The sequence below is a fragment of the Dendrobates tinctorius genome, unplaced genomic scaffold (assembly GCF_039654945.1).
Source record: "Dendrobates tinctorius isolate UK_male_01 unplaced genomic scaffold, ASM3965494v1 ptg000121l, whole genome shotgun sequence".
Taxonomy (NCBI): Eukaryota; Metazoa; Chordata; class Amphibia; order Anura; family Dendrobatidae; genus Dendrobates; species Dendrobates tinctorius.
In genome coordinates this window covers 200,149-222,378 of record NW_027361789.1, presented here as the reverse complement: position 1 = coordinate 222,378, position 22,230 = coordinate 200,149, and the positions used below count along the sequence as shown (strand labels likewise).

The window sequence follows — 22,230 nt, the reverse complement described above, 5'->3', positions numbered from 1 at the left end:
GGATAAACTGTGTGTAGGTGTTTTGTGTGTAGACTGGTGCTACCTAGGTGTGAAAAGGTAAGTATTTTAATAAAGTGAACAATGTTCAAAAATGAATACCGTAAAGAGTGTGCATAAATATCAGTGTTAAAAATACATGCTACATAAACCAGAGTGTAAACATGTGTATGGTCAATAAAACGCATATCTCTGTGGCACCATCAGGATTTTCTCTTTGCATTACCTTTTTATTGATTTTATGTTTGTATTATGTATCTAATAAAGTTTGAACTTTTGATATCTAACCCATAGGGAGTTTTTTTCCATTTGTTTTTTTATCTGTAAAGGTAAATGAGTCTATCCAGTCCAGGGGATTTACCATTGGGAAGGGATGCGAGCACGTCTGTTATTTCCTCCCGAGAAATCTCTTTATTGAGAGAAACAATTGCATCCGTACAAAGGGTAGGGAGTTTGCATTGTTGGAGTAATGTTTGGATGATTTTCCTCTACTTGTATGGATCAGTCAGCGGACCCGTGGATGTTCGGGTTCTGGTAACCGTCCCAGCTTTATTCCAAAGTTCGGTCCAGGTACCAGAACTGGACCCGAACTTGAACCAGAACCCCAAACTCTCTCTCTCTTCCCAGACTTCCGGGAGAAGTCCGTGTTCAGCGTTTGGCACAGGACAGTAACTGTCCGGTACGAACCCCAGGTAGCATTTTTGGCAGTTTTGTAAATAGTGATGTCTTTTTGCTGTGGTTATTTAAAACTAACGTGTGATTTTTCGGACGTTAACTGATAATTTACGTTGTGATCTGTTTGACATGGTTTCATGTACTGATAACTTATCCATTGTGTCTGGAAAAAAAACAGAAATCCCATTTAACGACCCAGTTAGTTTTGGACGCTCATTATTTTGATATACTAAATATGAACATTTGCCAGTGTTATGTGTAAAGTAATTGATCTTAGGATTCTTAGTTTAATAATTTTGTATTTTAATATCCCTGCAGGGAGAATGCCAACAGCAATTCCCTTGCTAGCATAAGCAATGGCAGCCTGGACTACAAGATGCCCCCGGTAGGTTGTTATATTTGCCACATACTGTAGTGCAGTATGGGCTAGTGTACATAGTAAGAAAACTTCACTACTGGAAATAACTATATAAAATATCTATATAATAGAAATGTGGTATTGTAATGTGGTATTGAGAATGTCTATTGTAATACATAGATATGTATTTCCTTTTTAAGTATCAATTTGTGCAAATAATTTTTTTTCCAGCTGAATGTAGCGTATATTGTATCTGCTATATTAGAAGAATCACTTTGTGCAGAAAGTAGTAATTACATCTTATATCCACAAGCGATAGAAAAGTAATAGAAACCTACATGTCACTTACCAGGTCATTAAACATCAGGCTGCATTTTTAGTCACTGGCCAGACCTCGATAACACTGCATTATTATGTAGTCTGTCTTTTTCTTTCTCCTCACTGTGACAGGCAGCAATAAAAAGTATCCGTATGCTTCACTGACTGCAGGATTTTACTTGCTTAATTTTCATTACTTTGATTATGACACGACAGGTAAAGAGAGGCCGAAGACAGTCCGAAAACCTCTCTCGTAGAAACTTCTCAAGGCGTAGCAGGGACAGCCGCATATCAGCTGGGGAAGTGACGGAAGCGGTCACTCTGTTTGAGGTTATCAGCATTGGAAAAAGAGCAATACACGTAAGTTCAGGAGGTCTTTTGTCCAACCCCATATTTTTGGAATTGTGGCGCTGAGATTATCTGTTAAGTGATGCACAGTTGTGTTTTCGAGCAAGCGTTCTGGCTGAAATCTAATTCTTACCAGCTGCCACCTTCTACTATTTTTGGCACTGTTCTGGTCCTGTTCTGCTATTTGTGATTAGATGGATGGCTCCAATGTTTGCTAGGTGATCCAGTGTTTGCTCACTTCTCAATGTAATGTTAATAGAGTAGGGGGCATAACTGAAGAAGATGGTCTGAACTGTACAGGGTGCCAGTTCCTTTGGAGCTAACCACTGAGCTCTTGAAGAACCATAGGAGATAGGAGTAAGGAACTGCACACAGTAAGGCACTTACAGATGCTTAATTAAAATGTATTGAGAATATCTCAAATCCGTAAATCAGACTGTAGTTGGTATAGAAATGCGTAACGTTTCGGGTACATACCCTTCATCCAATGCGTAAGTAGTGAACACTGTTCACTGTGTTCACGCTAGATGCAATACTAAGTTCCGATTTGCCTTATTTTGGGGGAAGCCCACCCCATACCCTTAACTTCTCGAATTTGTGAACAGTGACCACTGCCTACTTGAGAGATGAAAGGTATTTACCCAAAACGTTGCGTATTCCTATACCAACTACAGTATGATTTATGGATATGAGATATTCTGAATACATAAGCATGGCTGTGTGTCTTACGTAGTGCAGCTTCTTACTCCTACCTACTATACTTCTCCTTGTAAGTCTATGAGACCCAGAGTGAGGCCCTCTTTGATATACATTGAGAGCTTGTGACTGTTACATGTGATGTCCTGTCAATCAGGAGCTGCGCTCACAAGATGGTGGAACAGGTCTGGAGCGGCGGCGGGAAGAACAGAAGATAGCAGCTGGTATGTATATTACTATAGGAAGGGAACAGACCTTAGGGACACCACTTCGGGAGTAAAGAAATAAAAACTAAGCACTGGAATGGGGCTTTAATCCTTTAACGACCAATGACGTTTATAGTATGTTATGAGCAGGTATCAGTTCCCGCATTATGACTTGCTGTACACATGTCATTGAACTGTCACTGTGTGAAAACACACAATGACAGCTCTGTGCTGACAGCTAGAGATGCGGGGACACATTTTAGCAGTCCTTGCTATCTGATTGCTGTGATTGGTTAATTAATCTGATAAATTAGCACTTCCCTGCATTATCAGTGCATGGAGCTCTGCTTACCTGAGTCCTGAGCTCTTGTGGTAACAGTCAGGGCCAGTGCCCATACCACCCCTGGCTGAATTAAGTCTTCAGATGCTAAGATCTATGGCAATCACAGCATTTACAGTGAGGGAAAAAAGGATTTAGTTTGCCACCAATTGTGCAAGTTCTCCCACTTAAAAAGATGAGAGAGGCCTGTAATTGACATCATAGGTAGACCACAATTTTGCCAAATCAGACAAGGTGATTTTCTGGATTTGTTTTCTCATTTTGACTCTCATAGTTGTGGTCTACCTATGATGTCCATTACAGGCCTCTCTCATCTTTTTAAGTGGGAGAACTTGCACAATTGGTGGCTGACTAAATACTTTTTTCCCCACTGTAGAAGAATGTGACATAGGGGTGGGATTCCCCCTATCGACCCCCCCCCCGTGACAAAATCATAGGAAGCTGATGGTTGTCATGGCACCCGGAGGTCAAACAATGATTTTCTGGTGTGCCAGGTATGGTGGCCTGTGAGACCCGGCCAGCCATGGTGCATTACAATGCATGAGACCAGTGATCAGAGTAATTAAAGTTGAAGTCCCATAGAGTGACAGAGTAAAATGTAAATGAAGTTTAGAAAAAGATTGAAAATCATATTTAAAAAAACCCAAAAATTAAGAGCAAAAATGTTACACCAATAAATACACTGATTTATATAAAAACAAAAATAAAAAAGTACACATTTGGTATCGCTGCATCTGGAACAACCCAATATGCAGTGGGGAAAATAAGTATTTGACACACTCCTGATTTTCCAAGTTTTCCCACCTACAAAGAATAGAGAGATTTGTAATTTTTATTGTAAGTACACTTCAACTGTGAGAGAGAGAATGTAAAATAAAATTCAGAAAATCACATTTTATGGTTTTTACATAATTTAGCATTTTATTGCGTTAAATAAGTATTTGTTACAATAGGAAAATGGAACTTGACATTTGGTACAGAAACCTTTGTTTGCAACTGCAGAGGTCAGACATTTCCTGTTGTCCTTGACCAGGTTTGCACACACTCCAGCAGGGTTTTTGGCCCTCTCCTCCATACAGATCTTTTCCTGATCTTTCAGGTTTTGGGGCTGTCCCTGGCCAACATTGAGTTTCAGCTCCCTCCAAAGATTTTCTATTGTGTTCATGGTTGGAGACTGGCTAGGCCACTCCAGGACCTTGAAATGCATCTTATTGCGCCACTCCTTAAGGCCCCGTCTCACTAAGCGACTTACCAGCGATCCCGACACCGATATCAAGGTGTCAGGATCGCTAGTAAGTCGCTATGTGATCGCTGGTGAGCTGTCACACAGACAGCTTCACCAGCGATCAGCACAGCGATGCCGAGCGCCCGGCATCGCTGGCCATCCTGTAAAAAATAGAATCAAAATAAAAAATATAGTTATTCTCACCATCCGACGTCGCGTTCAGTCATCCCGCCTCTCTCCACGCTCCGGTCCCAGTGATCCTTTGCATGAATGACCGCGAGATGTCACAGTCTCGCGGGATAACAAAGTCTCGCGGTCATTCGTGCAAAGGATCACTGGGACCGGAGCGTGGAGAGAGGCGGGATGGCTGAACGGGACGTCGGAAGGTGAGAATAACTATATTTTTTATTTTTTTTATTATTTTTTACACCTGATCGCTGGTCTCCCGCTGTCACACACAGCGATGCGTGCTGGCCAGCGGGAGACCAGCGACCAAAGAAATGTCCAGAGGTTTCTTCCAGCTATCAGCGATACCGGCAGGGGGGCCGCTCGCTGATCGCTGTCACACACAGCGATCTCGCTGGTGAGATCGCTGTTACATCACAAAAGTTGTGACTCAGCAGCGATCTCGCTACCGAGATTGCTTAGTGAGACGGGGCCTTTAGTTGCACTGGCTGTGTTTCTGGTCATTGTCATACTGGAAGACCCAGCCACAACCCATCTTCAATGCTCTTACAAAAAGAAGAAGGTTGTTGGCCAAAATCTCGCAATCCATGACTCCATCCATCCTCCCTTCCTTCAATACGGTGCAATCGTCCTGTCTTCGTTGCAGAAAAGCACCCCCAAAGTTTGTTGTTTCTATCAACATGCTTCACACTTGGGACGGTATTCTTGGGATTGTACTCATCCTTCTTCCTCCAAACACATCGAGTGTTCTATTCTGGTCTTAGCTGACCCCATGACCTTCTCCCATTGCCTCCTCTGGATCCGTAAGATGGTCATTGGCAAACTTCAAATGGGCATGGACATGTGCTGGCGTGAGCAGGGGGACATTGCTTGCCCTGCGGATTTTAGTCCATGATGGCATAGTGTGTTACTAATGGTAATATTTTAGATTGTGGTCCCAGACCTTTTCAGGTCATTGACCAGGTCCTCCCTTATAGTTCTAGCCTGATTCCAGACTTTTCTCAGAATCATCCTTGCCTCTTGAGGCGAGATCTTGCATGGAGCCCCAGACCGAGGAAGATTGACAGTCATATTGTGTTTCTTCTATTTTCTAATTATTGTGCCAACATTTGTTGCTTTCTCACCAAGATGCTTGCCTATTGTCCTGTAGTCCATCCCAGCCTTGTGCAGGTCTACAATTTTGTCCCTAGTGTCCTTAGACAGCTCTTTGGTCTTGTCATGGTGGAGTGGTTGGAGTGTGATTGATTTTTGTGTCATAATAATTGAAAGTTTGAAAATTGAGAAACTAGTAGATCAGTCATTTATTTAAGCATATAAAATCCTTTTCTCTCCACTGTCAGCAATGTCAGGGGACTGCAGAATTTACCACTGAGTAGAACAATTCTTCTGTACCATGTGATGGGTGTACTTCATTTTTTTCTCCTTAATGTACATTCTGTACCCCATCTTGACTGGAAAAAACAGAAATGTAGAAATTTTTGCAATTTATTAAAAAACGAAAAAACTGAAATATCACATGGTCATAAGTATTCAGATCATTTGCTCAGTATTGAGTATAAGCACCCTTTTGAGCTAGTTACAGCCATGAGTTTTCTTGGGAATGATGCCACAAGTTTTTTAACACCTGGATTTGAGGATGCTCTGCCATTCTTCCTTACAGGTCCTCTCCAGTTCCGTCAGGTTGGATGGTGAAAGTTGGTGGACAGCCATTTTCAGGTCTCTCCAGAGATGCTCAATTGGATTTAGGTCAGGGCTCTAGCTGGTGTAGTCAAGAATGGTCACAGAGTTGTTCTGAAGCCACTCCTTTGTTATTTTAGCTGTGTGCTTAGGGTCATTGTCTTGTTGGAAGGTGAACCTTCAGCCAAGTCTGAGGTCCAGAGCACTCTGGAAGAGGTTTTCATCTAGGATATATCTGTACTTGGCCGCATTCATGTTCCCTTCAATTGCAACCAGTCGTCCTTTCCTTGCAGCTGAAAAACACCCCCAATAGCATGATGCTGCCACCACCATGTTTCACTGTTGGTATTGTATTGGGCAGGTGATGAGCAGTGCCTGGTTTTCTCCACACATACCGCTTAGGCCTGTTTCACACTTGCTTTTTTTTGCAGCGCGTTTTTCCCGCAAAAAAACGCATTGAAAAACGCATACAAAAGCATACAACTGCTGCGTTTTTTTCAAGCATTTTTATGAGCATGCATGAAAAAAAGCAAAATATTCAGGATTGAGAGTCCTCAGTAGTTGATACCTTTTAATGGCTAACTGAAAAGATGGTAATACATTGCAAGCTTTCGAGACTACTCAGGTCTCTTCATCAGGCTAGACTAATACAAAATCTGAAGTCACATATTTATGCACAATACAGCCTAGAAAAAATGCAATAGATAAGACAAGTGACGTGAAGCAGAACTATCAATATGGGAGAGGGAGAAACATAAATATAAACATTGGACCAGTTCATAGATAAGGAGTCTGGATGTTTTATGGTCCTCTGATTGGGGTCTAGTTCTGTGTTGCCCTGCAAGGTTTTAAAAGGAAATTCCTTAATTGATGTAAAAAGACATAAATCCATGCGACACATTCATTCCAGCACTGAGAGTGTCAAAGTTCGTCATAAATTTGTACTCCCAAACTCGTCTCTCTATCTGAGATGTGAAGTTACCTTTCAATACCAGTAATTTCATATCCATGCTGCTGTGATCAGGGATACAGAAATGTTTTGCCACAGGTAGATCCATTCTTTTTTCTCTTATTGTGTGACGATGAGCATTCATCCTTGTTCTAAGCTTTTGCCCTGTCTCCCCCACATACAGACCCCCAGTTGGACATTTAGTACAAATAATTAAGTACACCACATTAGATGTAATGCAGGTGAAAGTACCTGGGATCTTGTAGTCCTGATGTGAGTTGGGGATCTTTATCTTGTCCGTGGTCATTATAAATGGACAGGTTTTACATTTTTTCTGGTTGCAAGGAAACTGAGGAGACTGAGGACTCTCAATCCTGAATATTTTTCTATCTACTGGCTAACACGGTACAAAGATATACATCTTTCCTGTGTGAAAAAAAGCAGCGTTTTTAAGCGTTTGTATGCGTTTTTAGTGCGTTTTTACCGCGTTTGCGTTTTTTTCCAACATTAGGTGGCCACTCACACTAACCCAAACCATGACTTTACTAACCCTAACCCTGACCCTAACCCTAACCCTAACCCTTAACCAAACCATACTTAACCCTAACCCTAACCCTTAACCAAACCATACTTAACCCTAACCCTGACCCTAACCCTGACCCTAACCCTAACCCTAACCCTAACCCTGACCCTAACCCTAACCCTTAACCAAACCATACTTAACCCTAACCCTGACCCTAACCCTTAACCAAACCATACTTAACCTTAACCCTAACCCTAACCCTAACCCTGACCCTAACCCTTAACCAAACCATACTTAACCCTAACCCTGACCCTAACCCTAACCCTGACCCTAACCCTTAACCAAACCATACTTAACCCTAACCCTGACCCTAACCCTGACCCTAACCCTAACCCTAAACCCCCTTAACTAACCCTAACTTTACCCAAACCCCTAAATTCCATTGTCTAAACTAATGGTAAAAAAAAAATGCATGTGCAAAAAAACGCATACATAAGCATGCCAATGTGCACATATGCTCACCATAGACTTATAATGGGTGTCTTGCTGTAAAAAAACGCATTGCGCGCGCATGCGTTTTTTTGAGGCAAATCGGACGCACAAAAAATGCAACAAGTTGCATTTTGTGCGCCCGAGCGCATACCGCAAAAAAACGCATGCGCGGTAAAACGCGTACAAACGCATGTGTATGCGCACATAAGCGCATCCCATGCAAAGTATAGGAAAAAAAAACGCATGCGCTATTTAGCGCTAAATTACCGCGAAAAAAAACGCAAATGTGAAACCAGCCTTAGAATTATCACCAAAAAGTTCTACCTTTGTCTCATCAGACAAGAGAATTTTGTTTCTCATTGTCTGGGAGTCCTTCATGTGTTTTTAGCAAACTCTATGCAGGCTTTCATATGTCTAGCACTGGGGAGAGGCTTCCGTCAGGCCACTCTGCCATAAAGGCTCGACTGGTGGAGGGCTGCAGTGATAGTTGACTTTGTGGAACTTTCTCCCATCTCCCTACTGCATCTGTGGCGCTCAGCCACAGTGATCTTGGGGTTCTTCTTATTTTGCTTTAATTTTTGTATTGTTAACGTTCTTACTTATAACTTGTGTTTTGGAACTGTAAAGCACTGCGGAATATGTTGGCGCTACATAGATAAAGATGATTATTATTATTATTATTCTTTACCTCTCTCTCCAAGGCTCTTCTCCCACAATTGCTCAGTTTGGCTGGATGGCCAAGTCTAGGAAGACTTCTTGTGGTCCCAAACTTCTTCCATTTAAGGATTGCGGAGGCCACTGTGCTCTTAGGAATCTTGAGTACTGCAGAAATTCTTTTGTAACCTTGGCCAGATGTGTGCCTTGCCACAATTCTGTCTCTGAGCTCCTTGGCCAGTTCCTTTGACCTCATGATTCTCATTTGGTCTGACATGCACTGTGAGCTGTGAGGTCTTATATAGACAGGTGTGTGCCTTTACAAATCAATCCTATCATTTTAATTAAGCACAGCTAGACTTTCTACATTTCTGTTTTTTTCAGTCAAGACGGGGTGCAGAGTGTACATTAATGAGAAAAAAAATGAACTTTTTTAAATCAAAGAGTGAAAAGTTTAAAGGGTTCTGAATACTTTCCGCACCCACTGTACATAGGTGTAATGTATTTCATGGAGCTCCTTTGTAGTCTGTTGTAGATGACTGGATTAAAGCCTATCAGGAGGACAGGGATGCAGCTCTGCTTGATCTAATCACGTTCTATATTCAGTGCTCAGGATGTCAAGGTAAGCGCAGTCATCTCATACTCTTAGAAATGATATATAATTGATTGGCAAGCAAACTAAAGGGATTTTCTGTAAATAAAAATGAATCAGTCATACAACATTAAACACCACTTTTCTAGCTCCATTTTTTGGCCATTTATGTTTTTTCAATTATTTGAGAAAAATAGGAAATGGTTTTCAAGTAGTACTGCATTTAATTGATTAAAATAAATTTCCCTTTACTTTGTTTTCTCCACAAAAGTGTTGGTAAATTAAGACTGGATCAATAGAGTGTCATTTAGTTAGCTGCGTTCTATTGTTTTAAACAACATCCACCATCAGATAGAAAAAAATCTTATGAAAAATAATGTATAACTGTTATTATGGTTTATTTAAATAGACACCTTAAATATTAAGAACAGTATGTATTAAAGCGGTTGTTTAGGACAACAACATTGACGACTTCCCATTGAAGCGAAACCGAGCTGAGCTATAGTAAAGGAGAACAGTTACTTTACAGTGTATTGCGTTGTTCTGGCTTTGTACATTATGCACTTCCACAGAGTCTGCTAACACCTGAACATTGGGACCACCACTGATCTGATATTGATGACTTATTTTTACCCCTTCACGATATATATTGTACATTTACATCATATGTCATTTCCCTGACTTTGATGTGGCTCACACTCTGAGCCTACATCTTTGCCGGGTTGCCGCAGTTAACACGCGCTGGCAGGGGGATGCATCATTCCACGCTCTCATCAATGTGTCCGTGACATGAGCCCGGGGAGCCAATAGGTTGACATGACAACCGGGGGTCTGCGAAAGACTCCCGTTCCTGTCGTGACGATTCTTCAGTGAAAGCCAGGGTTTTCTCTACACATAACAGTACTGATGCAGTCATGGTCAAAAGCGTTGGCATCCTTGAAATCATTTCAGAAAATAAAGTATTTCTCCCAGAAAATTCTTATAATTATGCATTTTGTTATACACATTTTTTTTTCCTTTCTGTATATTGGAACAGCAAAAAAAAAAAGAGAAAAAAAGGCAAATTGGACATAATTTCACACAAAACCCCCAAAATGGTCCAGACAAAATTTTTGGCACCCTCAACTTAATGTTTGGTTGCACACCCTTTGGAATAAATAATTGCAATCAGTTGCTACCTATAACCATCAGCAAGCTTCTTACACCTCTCAACTGGAATTTTGGACCACTCTTCTTTTGCAAACTGCTCCAGGTCTCTCATATTTGAAGGGTGCCTTCTCCCAATGGCTATTTTAAGATCTCTCCACAGGTGTTCATTGTGATTTAGATCAGGATTCATTGCTGGCCATTTCAGAACTCTCCAGCACTTTGTTTTCATCAATTTCTGGGTGCTTCTTGATGTATGTTTGGGGTCATTGTCCTACTGGAAGACCCATGTCCTAGGACGCAAACCCAGCTTTCTGACACTAGGCACTACAACGCGACACAAAATCCATTGGTAATCTTCAGATGTCATGATGCCTTGCACACAGAGACAGCAAAACAACCCCAAAACAACTTTGAACCTCCACCAGATTTGACTGTAGGTACAACAGTTTAACCCCTGCACTGAACAGAACAGAAACGTGCAACGTATAACGTGAAGGAGAAGTGCTTCTAATCAGTGCAGGAGTGTGTGAAATCAGACGCCCTCGCTGTTCTGGCCCCTCTTTGTCATGGTAAACCCGTGACAACCTGTCTTTAAGAGCTGCAATTGGAGCTAGCACCAGTGGCGTAACTACAAAGTTATGGGCCCCTGTGCAAACTTTCAAATGGGGCCACCCCATGCCAAAATACATGCACATCTCCGCTCCGTACACCTCGTACCCACGTGGCTCCGCTCCGTACACCTCGTACCCACGCGGCTCCACTCCGTACACCTCGTACCCACGCGGCTCCGCTCTGTACACATCGTACCCACGCGGCTCCTCTCCGTACACATCGTACCCACGCGGCTCCGCTCCGTACACATCGTACCCACGCGGCTCCGCTCCGTACACCTCGTACCCACGTGGCTCCGCTCCGTACACCTCGTACCCACGCGGCTTCGCTACGCACACCTCGCACCCACGCGGCTCCGCTCCGTAGACCTCGTACCCACGTGGCTCCGCTCCGTACACCTCCTACCCACGCGGCTCCGCTCCGTACACCTCCTACCCACGCGGCTCCGCTCCGTACACCTCGTACACACGCGGCTCCACACACGTCGTACACACACAGCTCTGCTCCGTACACCTCGTACCCGCACGGCTCTACACACCTCGTACACACATGGCTCCGCTCCATACACCTCATACCCACGCGGCTCCGCTCCGTACACCTCGTATGCACACGGCTCCACACACCTCGTACACACACGGCTCTGCTTCATACACCTCGTACCCGCACGGCTCTACACACCTCGTACACACATGGCTCCGCTCCGTACACCTCGTACACACATGGCTCCGCTCCGTACACCTCGTACACACACAGCTCTGCTCCGTACACCTTGTACACACATGGCTCCTCGTACACACATGGCACCGCTCCGTACACCTCGTACACACATGGCTCCGCTCCTTACACCTTGTACACACACGGCTCTGCTCCGTACACCTCGTACACACACGGCTCCGCTCCGTACACCTCGTACACACACAGCTCCGCTCTGCACACCTCGTACACACAGCTCTGCTACATCCACCCTGTAAACCCCCCTGACCCCACACAGAAACTTTACCTCATCCAGCATCATGACAACCAGCACAGCAGAGTCCTGTAGACAACGAGGCTCCTGATCATGTGACCCCTGACTCCTTCCCTCCTGTGACCTCATCACAGGTCCTGTGCGCACAGAAAAGGACTTCAATGCAGGCTGTGGGGGGCTGCGGTGGGTCTATATGGGAGAGCGAGGATGGGGTACATGGGGGGGTGGCGGCTCAGTGCGGGACACGAAGGGGGGTCAAAAACGGGACTATCCCGTGAGAATCGACACGGTTGGGAGATATCACGGTCTGACCTGCCGGGCCCCTGACTCCCCCGGGCCCAGTCCCAGTGGCGCCCGGTACGACCGTGGTAGTTACGCCCCTGGCTAGCACCGATCTCTGCTGTTTAATTACTTAATAGCCTGTATAAATCTTTTACAGCAGCATTTGAGTGATGTGATCTTGGTTGCGGGTCTGTTCGCAGTTTTTCTTTTTCCAATACAAAAATAAAGAAATGTAAAAAAATAAGTATATTTAGTATCGCCATTCCCACAAAAGTCAGATCTATCAAAATCTAAAATTATTTCATCCGTATAGTAAACATTGCAGAGAAATGAAAAATCATAACACCAGAATTGGTGTTTTTCCATCACTCCACCTCCCCTAAACAATCAAAACATCCTATGTAACCCAAAATGGTACCAAGAAAAACTACAGCTCGTCATGCCAAAAACAAGCCCTTATACTGGTTCATCAAAGGAAACTTTTTTTTTGCAAACGGCCACCTTTTCCTTGCCGAAAAGACGAGATGTCCAAAATGGAAGACTAGGAAGAGATTTTTGACCACTGAGTATTCTCTCCAAGCTTTAAGCCGAAGGACACTACAAGGGGAACAATGTGTCATGTCGGACGCTGTCCACACCACAGCGTCCGGCAGGCAGAGGTAGTTCCACCTCCAGCCACTATAGCCTCAGTGGCGCCGGCTTGATCTTCAGGCTCTCGGGGGTTAATCCTGCTGGAGACCAGGTTGGATGGTTAGTTGGATGGGCGTCGCCGATTATAGCTTGTGCTTCATACCAAGTGGTTCCGGTCTGGAGTGGAGGTGTTGCAGAGAGAGAGATTCGTATCTGGTGGCGTATGATCCGTTGTTATCCTTTCTCCTTCCCATATTTGTGTTTAGTTGTGCCCTGTTCACATTACTGTATATTCCTGTGTGTGTGCGGCGCAGTGCAGTTTAAGTTCTCCCTGTCTGTCATAATTTGTGTGGGGGCTTTGGTGGTGTGACTCCTCACTGGGTGGAGGGTGGAGGGTTAAGTGCAGGGCTGAGCAGGAGACAAGGAGAGGTTGGAGGCTCAGGCATTTGCACCATCAGCAAAAACCCTGGGTTGAGGGTCAGACAGGGTTTCCCCTAGTTATAGGGACATCACAGGGGCCCCGGGTATTACAGCCTTAGTGGATCTAAGCCCCCCGTGACATTATAATCGGCCCACATTTTTTCAGGAGTCCATGGATCCATTAGATTCCATAACCCGCCAGTTGGCGGCGCTGTCCATACAGGTCTCCGAGTTGAAAGGGGCAGTTCAGCAGCAGGGCCTGGTAGTAGTGAAGGTGCAAACGGCATCTGCAGGTATCGGTGCAGAGCCGAAGTTTCCGCTGCCAGAACGATTTTCAGGGGATCGCAGCAAATTTGTCGTATTTCGGGAGGCCTGCAAGTTATACTTCCGCATGAGACCAATCTCCTCAGGTAATGAGGCCCAGCGGGTAGGGCTGGTGTTGTCATTACTGAGTGGTGACCCCCAAGCATGGGCATTTTCCTTACCAGCTGACTCTGCTACATTTCATTCTGTTGATAATGTTTTTTCTGCCCTCGGGCTCATTTACGATGATCCTGACCGACTGGCTCTAGCGGAATCTAAAATCCGCGCCCTCCGCCAGGGGGAGCGCTTGGCAGAGGACTATTGTTCGGAATTTCGCCGCTGGGCCGTATACACACAGTGGAATGACCCAGCACTGCGGAGCCAGTTTATTCATGGGGTATCAGGGAGGGTTAAACAAGCCCTCCTGATGTATGAGACTCCGGCATCGTTGGAGTCTGCCATGAGTTTGGTGATACGTATTGATCGCCGTTTTTGTCAGGCGGCACAGGAGACGCTCCCTCTGGTGGAAAGCAGAGGTGCAAGTGTGGTTAAAGTAGATGAGTTCCCTGAACCTTTGCAGATTGCTGGCGTGGCACAGGTTAAGCGTCGCGCTCCGGGATTTCGGAAACCCGGAGCATGTTTCTACTGTGGTAAAAGTGGTCATTATGTTAACGTTTGCCCGGTACTACCTAAGAGGGTCACATCGGCGGAAAACTGTTAAGCTCAGAGGGTATGGAGGAGACCCAACTGAGCGTATGCATATCCTCCATGATGGTATCACAATGTATGCTCCCTGCCAAGGTTATTATTGCGGGCAGAGAGCTACCAATATCAGTGTTTGTGGATAGCGGTTCCGCCACCAATCTCATAGATGAGGAGTTTGCACACACCGCCGGGTTTAAGATCGAAAAACTTCCTCACCCCATACAGGTGGTGACCATTAATGCTGTTCCCCTCCCTCAAGGGGAGATTACGGAGTTTGTGGCAGAGGTGAGACTCCACATTGGGGTCCTACATTCTGAGTCGGTTACATGTAGGGTCCTCTGTAATCTCCCAGCACAAATGGTCCTGGGTTTTCCATGGTTGTCCAGGCACAACCCGGTAATTGATTGGAAAACTCAGGACATAGTACAATGGAGTGGTTTCTGCCAAGACAATTGCTTGGCCACATGTGTGTCCGCCGTGATGCCCAGCCTGCCGGAGGCTTTGCAGGATTTCGCGGATGTTTTCTCTGAGAAGGGTTGCTCAGAACTGCCTCCACATAGAGCCTATGACTGTGCGATTAGGTTAAAACCTGGGGCCAAATTACCTAAGGCCAGGATGTTTAATATTTCTGGTCCTGAGAGACAAGCTCTGAAAGACTACATCGCGGAGAGTCTGAGCAAAGGACACATCCGGCCTTCGTCCTCGCCTGTAGCCGCGGGGTTTTTCTTCATTAAGAAGAAAGATGGGGGGTTATGCCCGTGTCTGGATTTCCGAGAGTTAAACCAGATTACTATCCAGATTCCCTACCCAATGCCGTTAATCCCAGATTTGTTCAACCAGGTAGCGGGGGCGAAATGGTTCTCCAAGCTGGACCTCAGGGGGGCGTATAACCTCATAAGGGTCCGTCAGGGGGATGAGTGGAAGACGGAGTTTAACACTCCTGAGGGTCATTTTGAGAGTCTGGTTATGCCGTTTGGGTTGACCACCGCGCCTGCTGTTTTCCAACATTTTATTAATGATGTATTTGCTCATGTCCTGGGGAGATTTGTGATTGTATACCTGGATGATATCCTCATTTATTCTAGCGATCGGGACACTCATTTGGAGCATGTCAGGCAGGTGTTACAGTTGCTCCGGGAGAACCAGCTCTATGCTAAGCTGGAAAAATGTTTATTTTTTGTCCAGGAGTTGCCCTTTTTGGGATATATTGTGTCCGCAGCCGGGTTTAAAATGGACACCGCTAAGGTGCAAGCGGTGCTGCAATGGGAGAGGCCGGAGAGTCTGAAAGCACTCCAGCGGTTCCTTGGGTTTGCGAATTATTATAGGAAATTTATAAAACACTTTTCGACTATCGCCAAACCGCTCACGGACATGACAAAAAAGGGTGCCGATCTGGCGAACTGGCCTGAGGTGGCTATACGTGCATTTGAGCGTCTGAAGAATAGTTTTGCTTCAGCCCCCATTCTGGTGCAACCAGACGTGTCTAAACCTTTTGTGGTGGAGGTTGATGCGTCGGAGGTGGGAGTGGGGGCAGTACTGTCTCAAGGCTAGTCCTTGAGCGAGATGCATCCATGCGCCTACTTCTCCAAGAAGCTGTCGCCGGCCGGACGGAATTATGATATCGGCAACAGGGAGTTGTTGGCCATCAAACTGGCTTTTGAGGAATGGCGACACTTCTTGGAGGGGGCGGCTCACCAGGTCACAGTTATCACCGACCATAAGAATCTGCTCTATCTGGAGTCGGCCAAGCGTCTGTCTCCTAGGCAGGCTCGCTGGGCATTGTTTTTTACTCGTTTCAATTTTCTTGTGACTTACCGTCCCGGGGCTAAAAACACCAAGGCGGATGCTTTGTCTAGGTGTTTTCCGGGGGGAGAACCTCGGGAAGAGCCTGTACCCATCCTCCAGAAAGGGGTAGTGGTCTCGGCTCTCACGACGGAGGTAGAGGCGGAGATTGCCGAGGCCCAAGAGGAGGTACCACCAGGACTTCCCGCCAACAAATCATTTGTACCCCTGCATCTTCGGCTTAAGGTGTTGAAGGAACACCACGACTCGGTACTGGCTGGTCATCCAGGGGTGAGGGGCACCTTAAAGCTGGTATCGCGTCGTTTCTGGTGGCCCAAAATCCGGCAGGATGTGGTCTCATACGTGGCAGCTTGCATCACGTGCGCTAGGGCTAAGTCACCCCGTACCCGTCCTGCTGGCACGCTACAGCCTCTGGGGGTGCCCAATAGGCCATGGACAGAAATCTCCATGGATTTCATCACTGACTTGCCAGCCTCGGCGGGGAACACGGTCATCCTGGTGGTGGTTGACCGTTTTTCAAAGATGGCGCATTTTGTGGCGTTGTCTTCATTGCCCAATGCTAAGACGTTGGCTCAGGTATTTGTGAAGGAGGTGGTCAGACTCCACGGAGTACCGTCGGACATAGTATCTGATAGGGGTACGCAATTTGTGGCGAGGTTTTGGAAAGCTTTTTGCTCACGTTTGGGGATCAAGTTGTCACATTCATCGGCGTTTCATCCACAGTCTAATGGACAAACTGAGCGCATGAACCAAAATCTAGAATAGTATTTACGATGCTTTGTGTCCGACAACCAGGAGGAGTGGTCTACTTTCCTTCCTCTGGCCGAATTTGCGTTAAATAATCACCGCCAAGAGTCATCGGGAGAGTCTCCATTCTTTTGTGTGTACGGTCAACATCCTCAGTTTTGTACCTTACGTCAGGGTGACTTGGGGGGTGTCCCGGAGGAGGATCAGCTAGGAGCCCAATTGTCATCAGTCTGGAGGCGGGTGAAACAGCGTTTGTTGAGCATGAGTGTCAGGTACAAACGGGTGGCTGAAAGTAGACGCGTGCCAGGTCCGGACCTGTGTGTGGGTGAATGGGTGTGGTTAGCTACGAAGAACATAAAACTCAAAATTCCATCTTTAAAACTGGGTCCAAGGTTTATTGGGCCTTTTAGGATTTCTGCCATCATTAACCCAGTGGCTTATCGGTTGGAACTTCCTGCGATGTACAAGATACACAACGTGTTTCACAGGGCTTTATTGAAAAAGGTGGTAGGCTCTGTGGACACGACGCCGATGCCACCTCCAGTCATGGTGGATGGCGATTTAGAGATTGAGGTCGCCAAGGTAGTGGACTCTCGAGTAGTACGCCGTACTCTTCAGTATTTGGTGCACTGGCGGGGGTATGGTCCGGAGGAGAGGTCTTGGGTTCCAACCTGAGACATACATGCGGATCGGCTGGTCAGTTCTTTTCACCGTCGTCATCCGGACAAGCCGGGTCCTATGAGTCTTGAGGGTCCGGAGGTCCCTCGTAGAAGACGGGGTAATGTCATGTCGGACGCTGTTCACACCACAGCGTCCGGCAGGCAGAGGTAGTTCCACCTCCAGCCACTATAGCCTCAGTGGCGCCGGCTTGATCTTCAGGCTCTCGGGGGTTAAGTTAATCCTGCTGGAAACCAGGTTGGATGGTTAGTCACGCTCTCGGTCTTTAAATAGTCATGCTGGCCTATGGGCGTCGCCGATTATAGCTTGTGTTTCATACCAAGTGGTTCCGGTCTGGAGTGGAGGTGTTGCAGAGAGAGAGATTCGTATCTGGTGGCGTATGATCCGTTGTTATCCTTTCTCCTTCCCATATTTGTGTTTAGTTGTGCCCTGTTCACATTACTGTATATTCCTGTGTGTGTGCGGCGCAGTGCAGTTTAAGTTCTCCCTGTCTGTCATAATTTGTGTGGGGGCTTTGGTGGTGTGACTCCTCACTGGGTGGAGGGTGGAGGGTTAAGTGCAGGGCTGAGCAGGAGACAAGGAGAGGTTGGAGGCTCAGGCATTTGCACCATCAGCAAAAACCCTGGGTTGAGGGTCAGACAGGGTTTCCCCTAGTTATAGGGACATCACAGGGGCCCCGGGTATTACAGCCTTAGTGGATCTAAGCCCCCCGTGACACAATGTTGCTTAAAGCACGAGCTAAGCAACTGGCATGGTAAAATGAGGCAGAACAGAGATATTTACCCACCTGAGCAATCTGAAGTACGAGATCGGCCAGCCCTGAGACTGTGATGCCTGAAAGGATGCCTTGGCACAGTTGTTTGGACCAGGCAGAAACTACCTCAGTACCCAGTTGGCTTTGAAGACCAGTCACAAGGCCAAGCCGGCACGTCTCTCTCAGCTACAGCTCACATTTTGGCTAGTCACTCACTAGCAGTACACTAGACTGTGCTCAACATCCTGCAGACTGACACCTCTCGTGAACACTTGCCCTGGTCCTTAGTTAAAACTAGCCAGGTGCGTCTAATCAACACCTGCAGTGCGAGGACTTAACCAAGTGCTACCTGGCTTTGCTACTATATGTATACCTCTGGCAAAAATTAAGAGACCTCTGCAAAATTTTCAGTTTGTCTTACTTTTCTCTTTAAAGGTATATTTTTGAGTGAAATGTAAATTGCTCTTTTATTCTATAAATTACTGACAACATATCTTTCAATTTCCAAGCACTAAATTTTGTATTTATTTTCCGAAAATGAGAAATGGTCAATATAACAAAAAAATTCAGTGTTTGCAGACCTCAAATAATGCTAAGAAAACAAATTCATAATCTTTTAGAAACAATACTAATGTTTTAACTCAGGAAGAGTTCAGAAATCAGTATTTTGTGGAATAACCATGATTTTTAATCACAGCTTTCACGCGTCTTGGCATGCTTTCCACCAGTCTTTCACACTGCTTTTAGGTGACCTTATGCCACTCCTGGTAGAAAAATGTAAGCAGTTCTTCTTTGTTTGATGGCTTGTGACTATCCATCTTCCTCTTGATTACTATTCAGAAGTTTTCAATGGGGTTCAGGTCTGGAGATTGGGCTGGCCATGACAGGGATTTGATGTGGTGGTCCTTCATCCACACATTGATTGACCTAGCTGTGTGCCATGGTGCATTGTCCTGCTGGAAAAACCAGTACTCAGAGTTGGGGAACATTGCCTGAGCAGAAAGAATCAACTGTTTTTCCAGGATAACCTTGTATGCAGCTTGATTCATACGCCCTTCACAAAGATTAACCTGCCCAATTCCAGGCTTGCTGAAGCATCCCCAGATCATCACCGATCCTCCACCAAATTTCACAGTGGGTGCAAGACACTGTACCTTGTACGCCTCTCTAGGTCTCCGTCTTACCATTAGGTGACCAGGTGTTGGGCAAAGCTGAAAATTAGACTCATCAGAGAAGATTACTCCAGTCCTCTATGGTCCAATCCTTATGGGCTTTGGCAAACTTCAGCCTGGCTCTCCTTTGCTTCTCATTGATGATAGGCTTTTGTCTAGCTTTACATGACTTGAGCCCTGCCTCTAGGAGCCTGTTACGAATTGTTCTTGCCGTGCACTTCACCCAGCTGCCATTTGCCTTTCCTTTTGTAGTTCAATTGATGTCATCCTGCGGTTGCTGAGTGACATTCGAATAAGGTCTGTTTCACACTTCCGTTTTTGACCATCAGTCAAAATGCGCCGTTTTGCAAAAAAAACGGATCCGCCATTTTTTTGGCGGATCCGTTTTTTTCCCCATTGATTTGCATTACCGGCGGATCTTGACGGATGGCCATCCGTTGGATCCGTTTTTTTTTGCGGATCCGTCAATTTTTTTGCGTCCGCCGACATGCCTGGACGGACCATGCAACGTTTTTTTTGCTGCAGGATCCGCATTTTATAGTGCGCATGCCCGGAGGAATGAAGTCAGCCGGAAATTTAACCCTGAAATCATTTCTGGCGGACAGAAAAAATCTCTCTCTCTCTCTTCCCGGGCTGCGGTTCCTTTAAAATTCTTCATTCATCGGATCCGTCAAAAAAACGGTCCGGTGGCATCCGTTCACATCAGTTAGCAACGGATCCGCTTTCCGCCATTTTGGCGGATTTTAACTGACACAAAAAAACTGAAGTCTGAAACAGGTCTAAGATGACTGTCATCCCAGTCAGTGGAGAGTTGTTTTCACCCTCTGCCGGTCTGTAGCATTGTTGTACTCAGTGTCTGCTGCTTGACCTCGTTGTAATTGAGTGCGTTCTTAGAAATTTTAAAGATGGAGGCAACATGATGCTCACTGTATCCCTCTGCTAGTAAAGCCAGAATTGAGCCGTTCTTTTCCTCACTCAAGACTTTTCTTTTCAACTCCTTTGGCATGGTTAAATGTTATTTTTTCATTCCTATTACTTTTTGGATATTACGAGCACTTGTTTTGCCATCCAGCTTGTCTTATTGCAAGAGGATTGTGAACACCACAGCAGGGTTTTTTATACTTTCCTTCGTTAAATAAGATTTGGTTCGGGGCCGTGGCCTAAGCTCGGCACTATGGCGGTTGTGTGAGCTTGAAGCTCCCGTGATACTATACAGTCAAGCGACGACAGTTATTATAAAATTGATGGAAATACGCTTAAAAAGCTCCAAAAATGATAACAACCACCAGTGAGTCTTTGGAATACTTTACTTAAAGCTTGTGACATTGTGACATTTTTTTTTTTGTGTTTTCTAATTGGCAGCCATAGCTGACTGACAAGAATCGGTGTGGTGTGAGGTGATCCTGTCAGTGGGATGATACCAGGTGTGAAGGGATTCCCCTGGGGAAGAAAAACTTACTTCAGCGCTATTTATTTCACAAAGGAATCTATTTACCGTATTATATGCTGCCATTATCATTGACACCATTTGAATAAGGAAGTTTGCTGAGGGGTCAGGCGCCATTTTGAAAGATTGGGACCTCCCTGTCTGACGTTCATCTACCTAGAAATCACCTTATTAAGTCGTGGGACATCTGTCCTGGAGCTGCTGATGCCACTGGGGGAGCTGTTGCAGTCTTTCCAGTGAGGCCGGCGGCTCCTGAGGTGAGGAGAAGCGCTGACGCGGCTGAAAAACATAACCGGAAGTGACGCCGCCGCCATTGTTCCTGTCACAGAGCGCGAATTTTACCGCGCTGAAAAAAACAGAGGGATCGCCTGAGGTGACGAGGTATACTTGCCCTGGACTCGTCGGGACCGTGGGGGAAGCTGCTGCAGCATTCTCAAGCTGCCTGGGAGTTTTTCTGAGGTAACGAAACAGTGAGCGTCCAAACAACACAACCGGAAGTGACGCGGCCGCCATTGCTGCTAAAGGGCGCAAAGTTTATTGCGCTGAAGAGAGCAGAGGTTGGAGTGTGTGAGGAGCCAAGTAAAGCCGAATCTTAACAAAGACACAGAGGAAAGAAGAAGAAAGATAAAGAAGAAGATTAGAAGATAAGAATAACAAGAAGGTTTTTTTTTTAATGCAAAAGCAGCTATAATTTGTTTCAATATTTTTTATTAATTTTAGAATTTTTTGAGGGAAGGGGAAAAGGGTACAGAACAAAACGAAGGGATTAGGGTAGGGAAAACATAATCCCTGTAAAGACAGGGATACCCCACAAAGTGGGGAATTAGACAGGCAAACATACGTGTTGTACAAGTAGTGTAACAAATCGCAAAGCAAATTGTATGCTATTCAACTCTAAGTACCTATGTCTGTAAGAATGTACTAATCAATTTTTGCTTTTTTTGCAAAAAACTTGTAGGAAGAAAGGATTACAATACAAATGCAAAGATCAATATACTTATAATAGCCGTCAGAAAAAAAAACAGTACACATATTGTGTTAAATTTTACACAATTGTGGTAGCTCAAAAAAAAAAAAGATCAATACACGTATTATATTCCTGATACTTCAGAAAAATTTTTAAATAGCTAGGTACGTTATATATATCATAGATACTGCTATACCTAAAAAAAAATCATATTAAATTGAATATAAAGAATATGAAAGCCTGTCCTGTCCGGGACATCCAGTGATGTCCCTAGGACTGAGCGGAGGCAAAAAATTGGTTCTTTCAAAAAAAAACTATATAAAAGTGGAAAATATTTCTTTATACAATTCTATATGTA

General features: G+C 45.2%; 1 protein-coding gene across 5 annotated transcripts in view; it reads left to right on the top strand.

Moving 5' to 3' along the window:
* LOC141046814 (cohesin subunit SA-2-like) overlaps nucleotides 1–22,230 on the top strand; it is a 195,255-nt gene that overhangs the window by 56,978 nt on the left and 116,047 nt on the right. For all 5 annotated transcript variants that reach the window (XR_012219668.1, XM_073541431.1, XM_073541430.1 and 2 more), the window contains 3 exons: nucleotides 991–1,057; nucleotides 1,565–1,708; nucleotides 9,170–9,266. Coding sequence is in view for 4 of the 5 variants with exons in the window: in XM_073541431.1 (XP_073397532.1) it covers nucleotides 991–1,057; nucleotides 1,565–1,708; nucleotides 9,170–9,266 (308 nt within the window). In the remaining variant the exon portion in view is untranslated. The remainder of the gene's footprint in view (nucleotides 1–990; nucleotides 1,058–1,564; nucleotides 1,709–9,169; nucleotides 9,267–22,230) is intronic.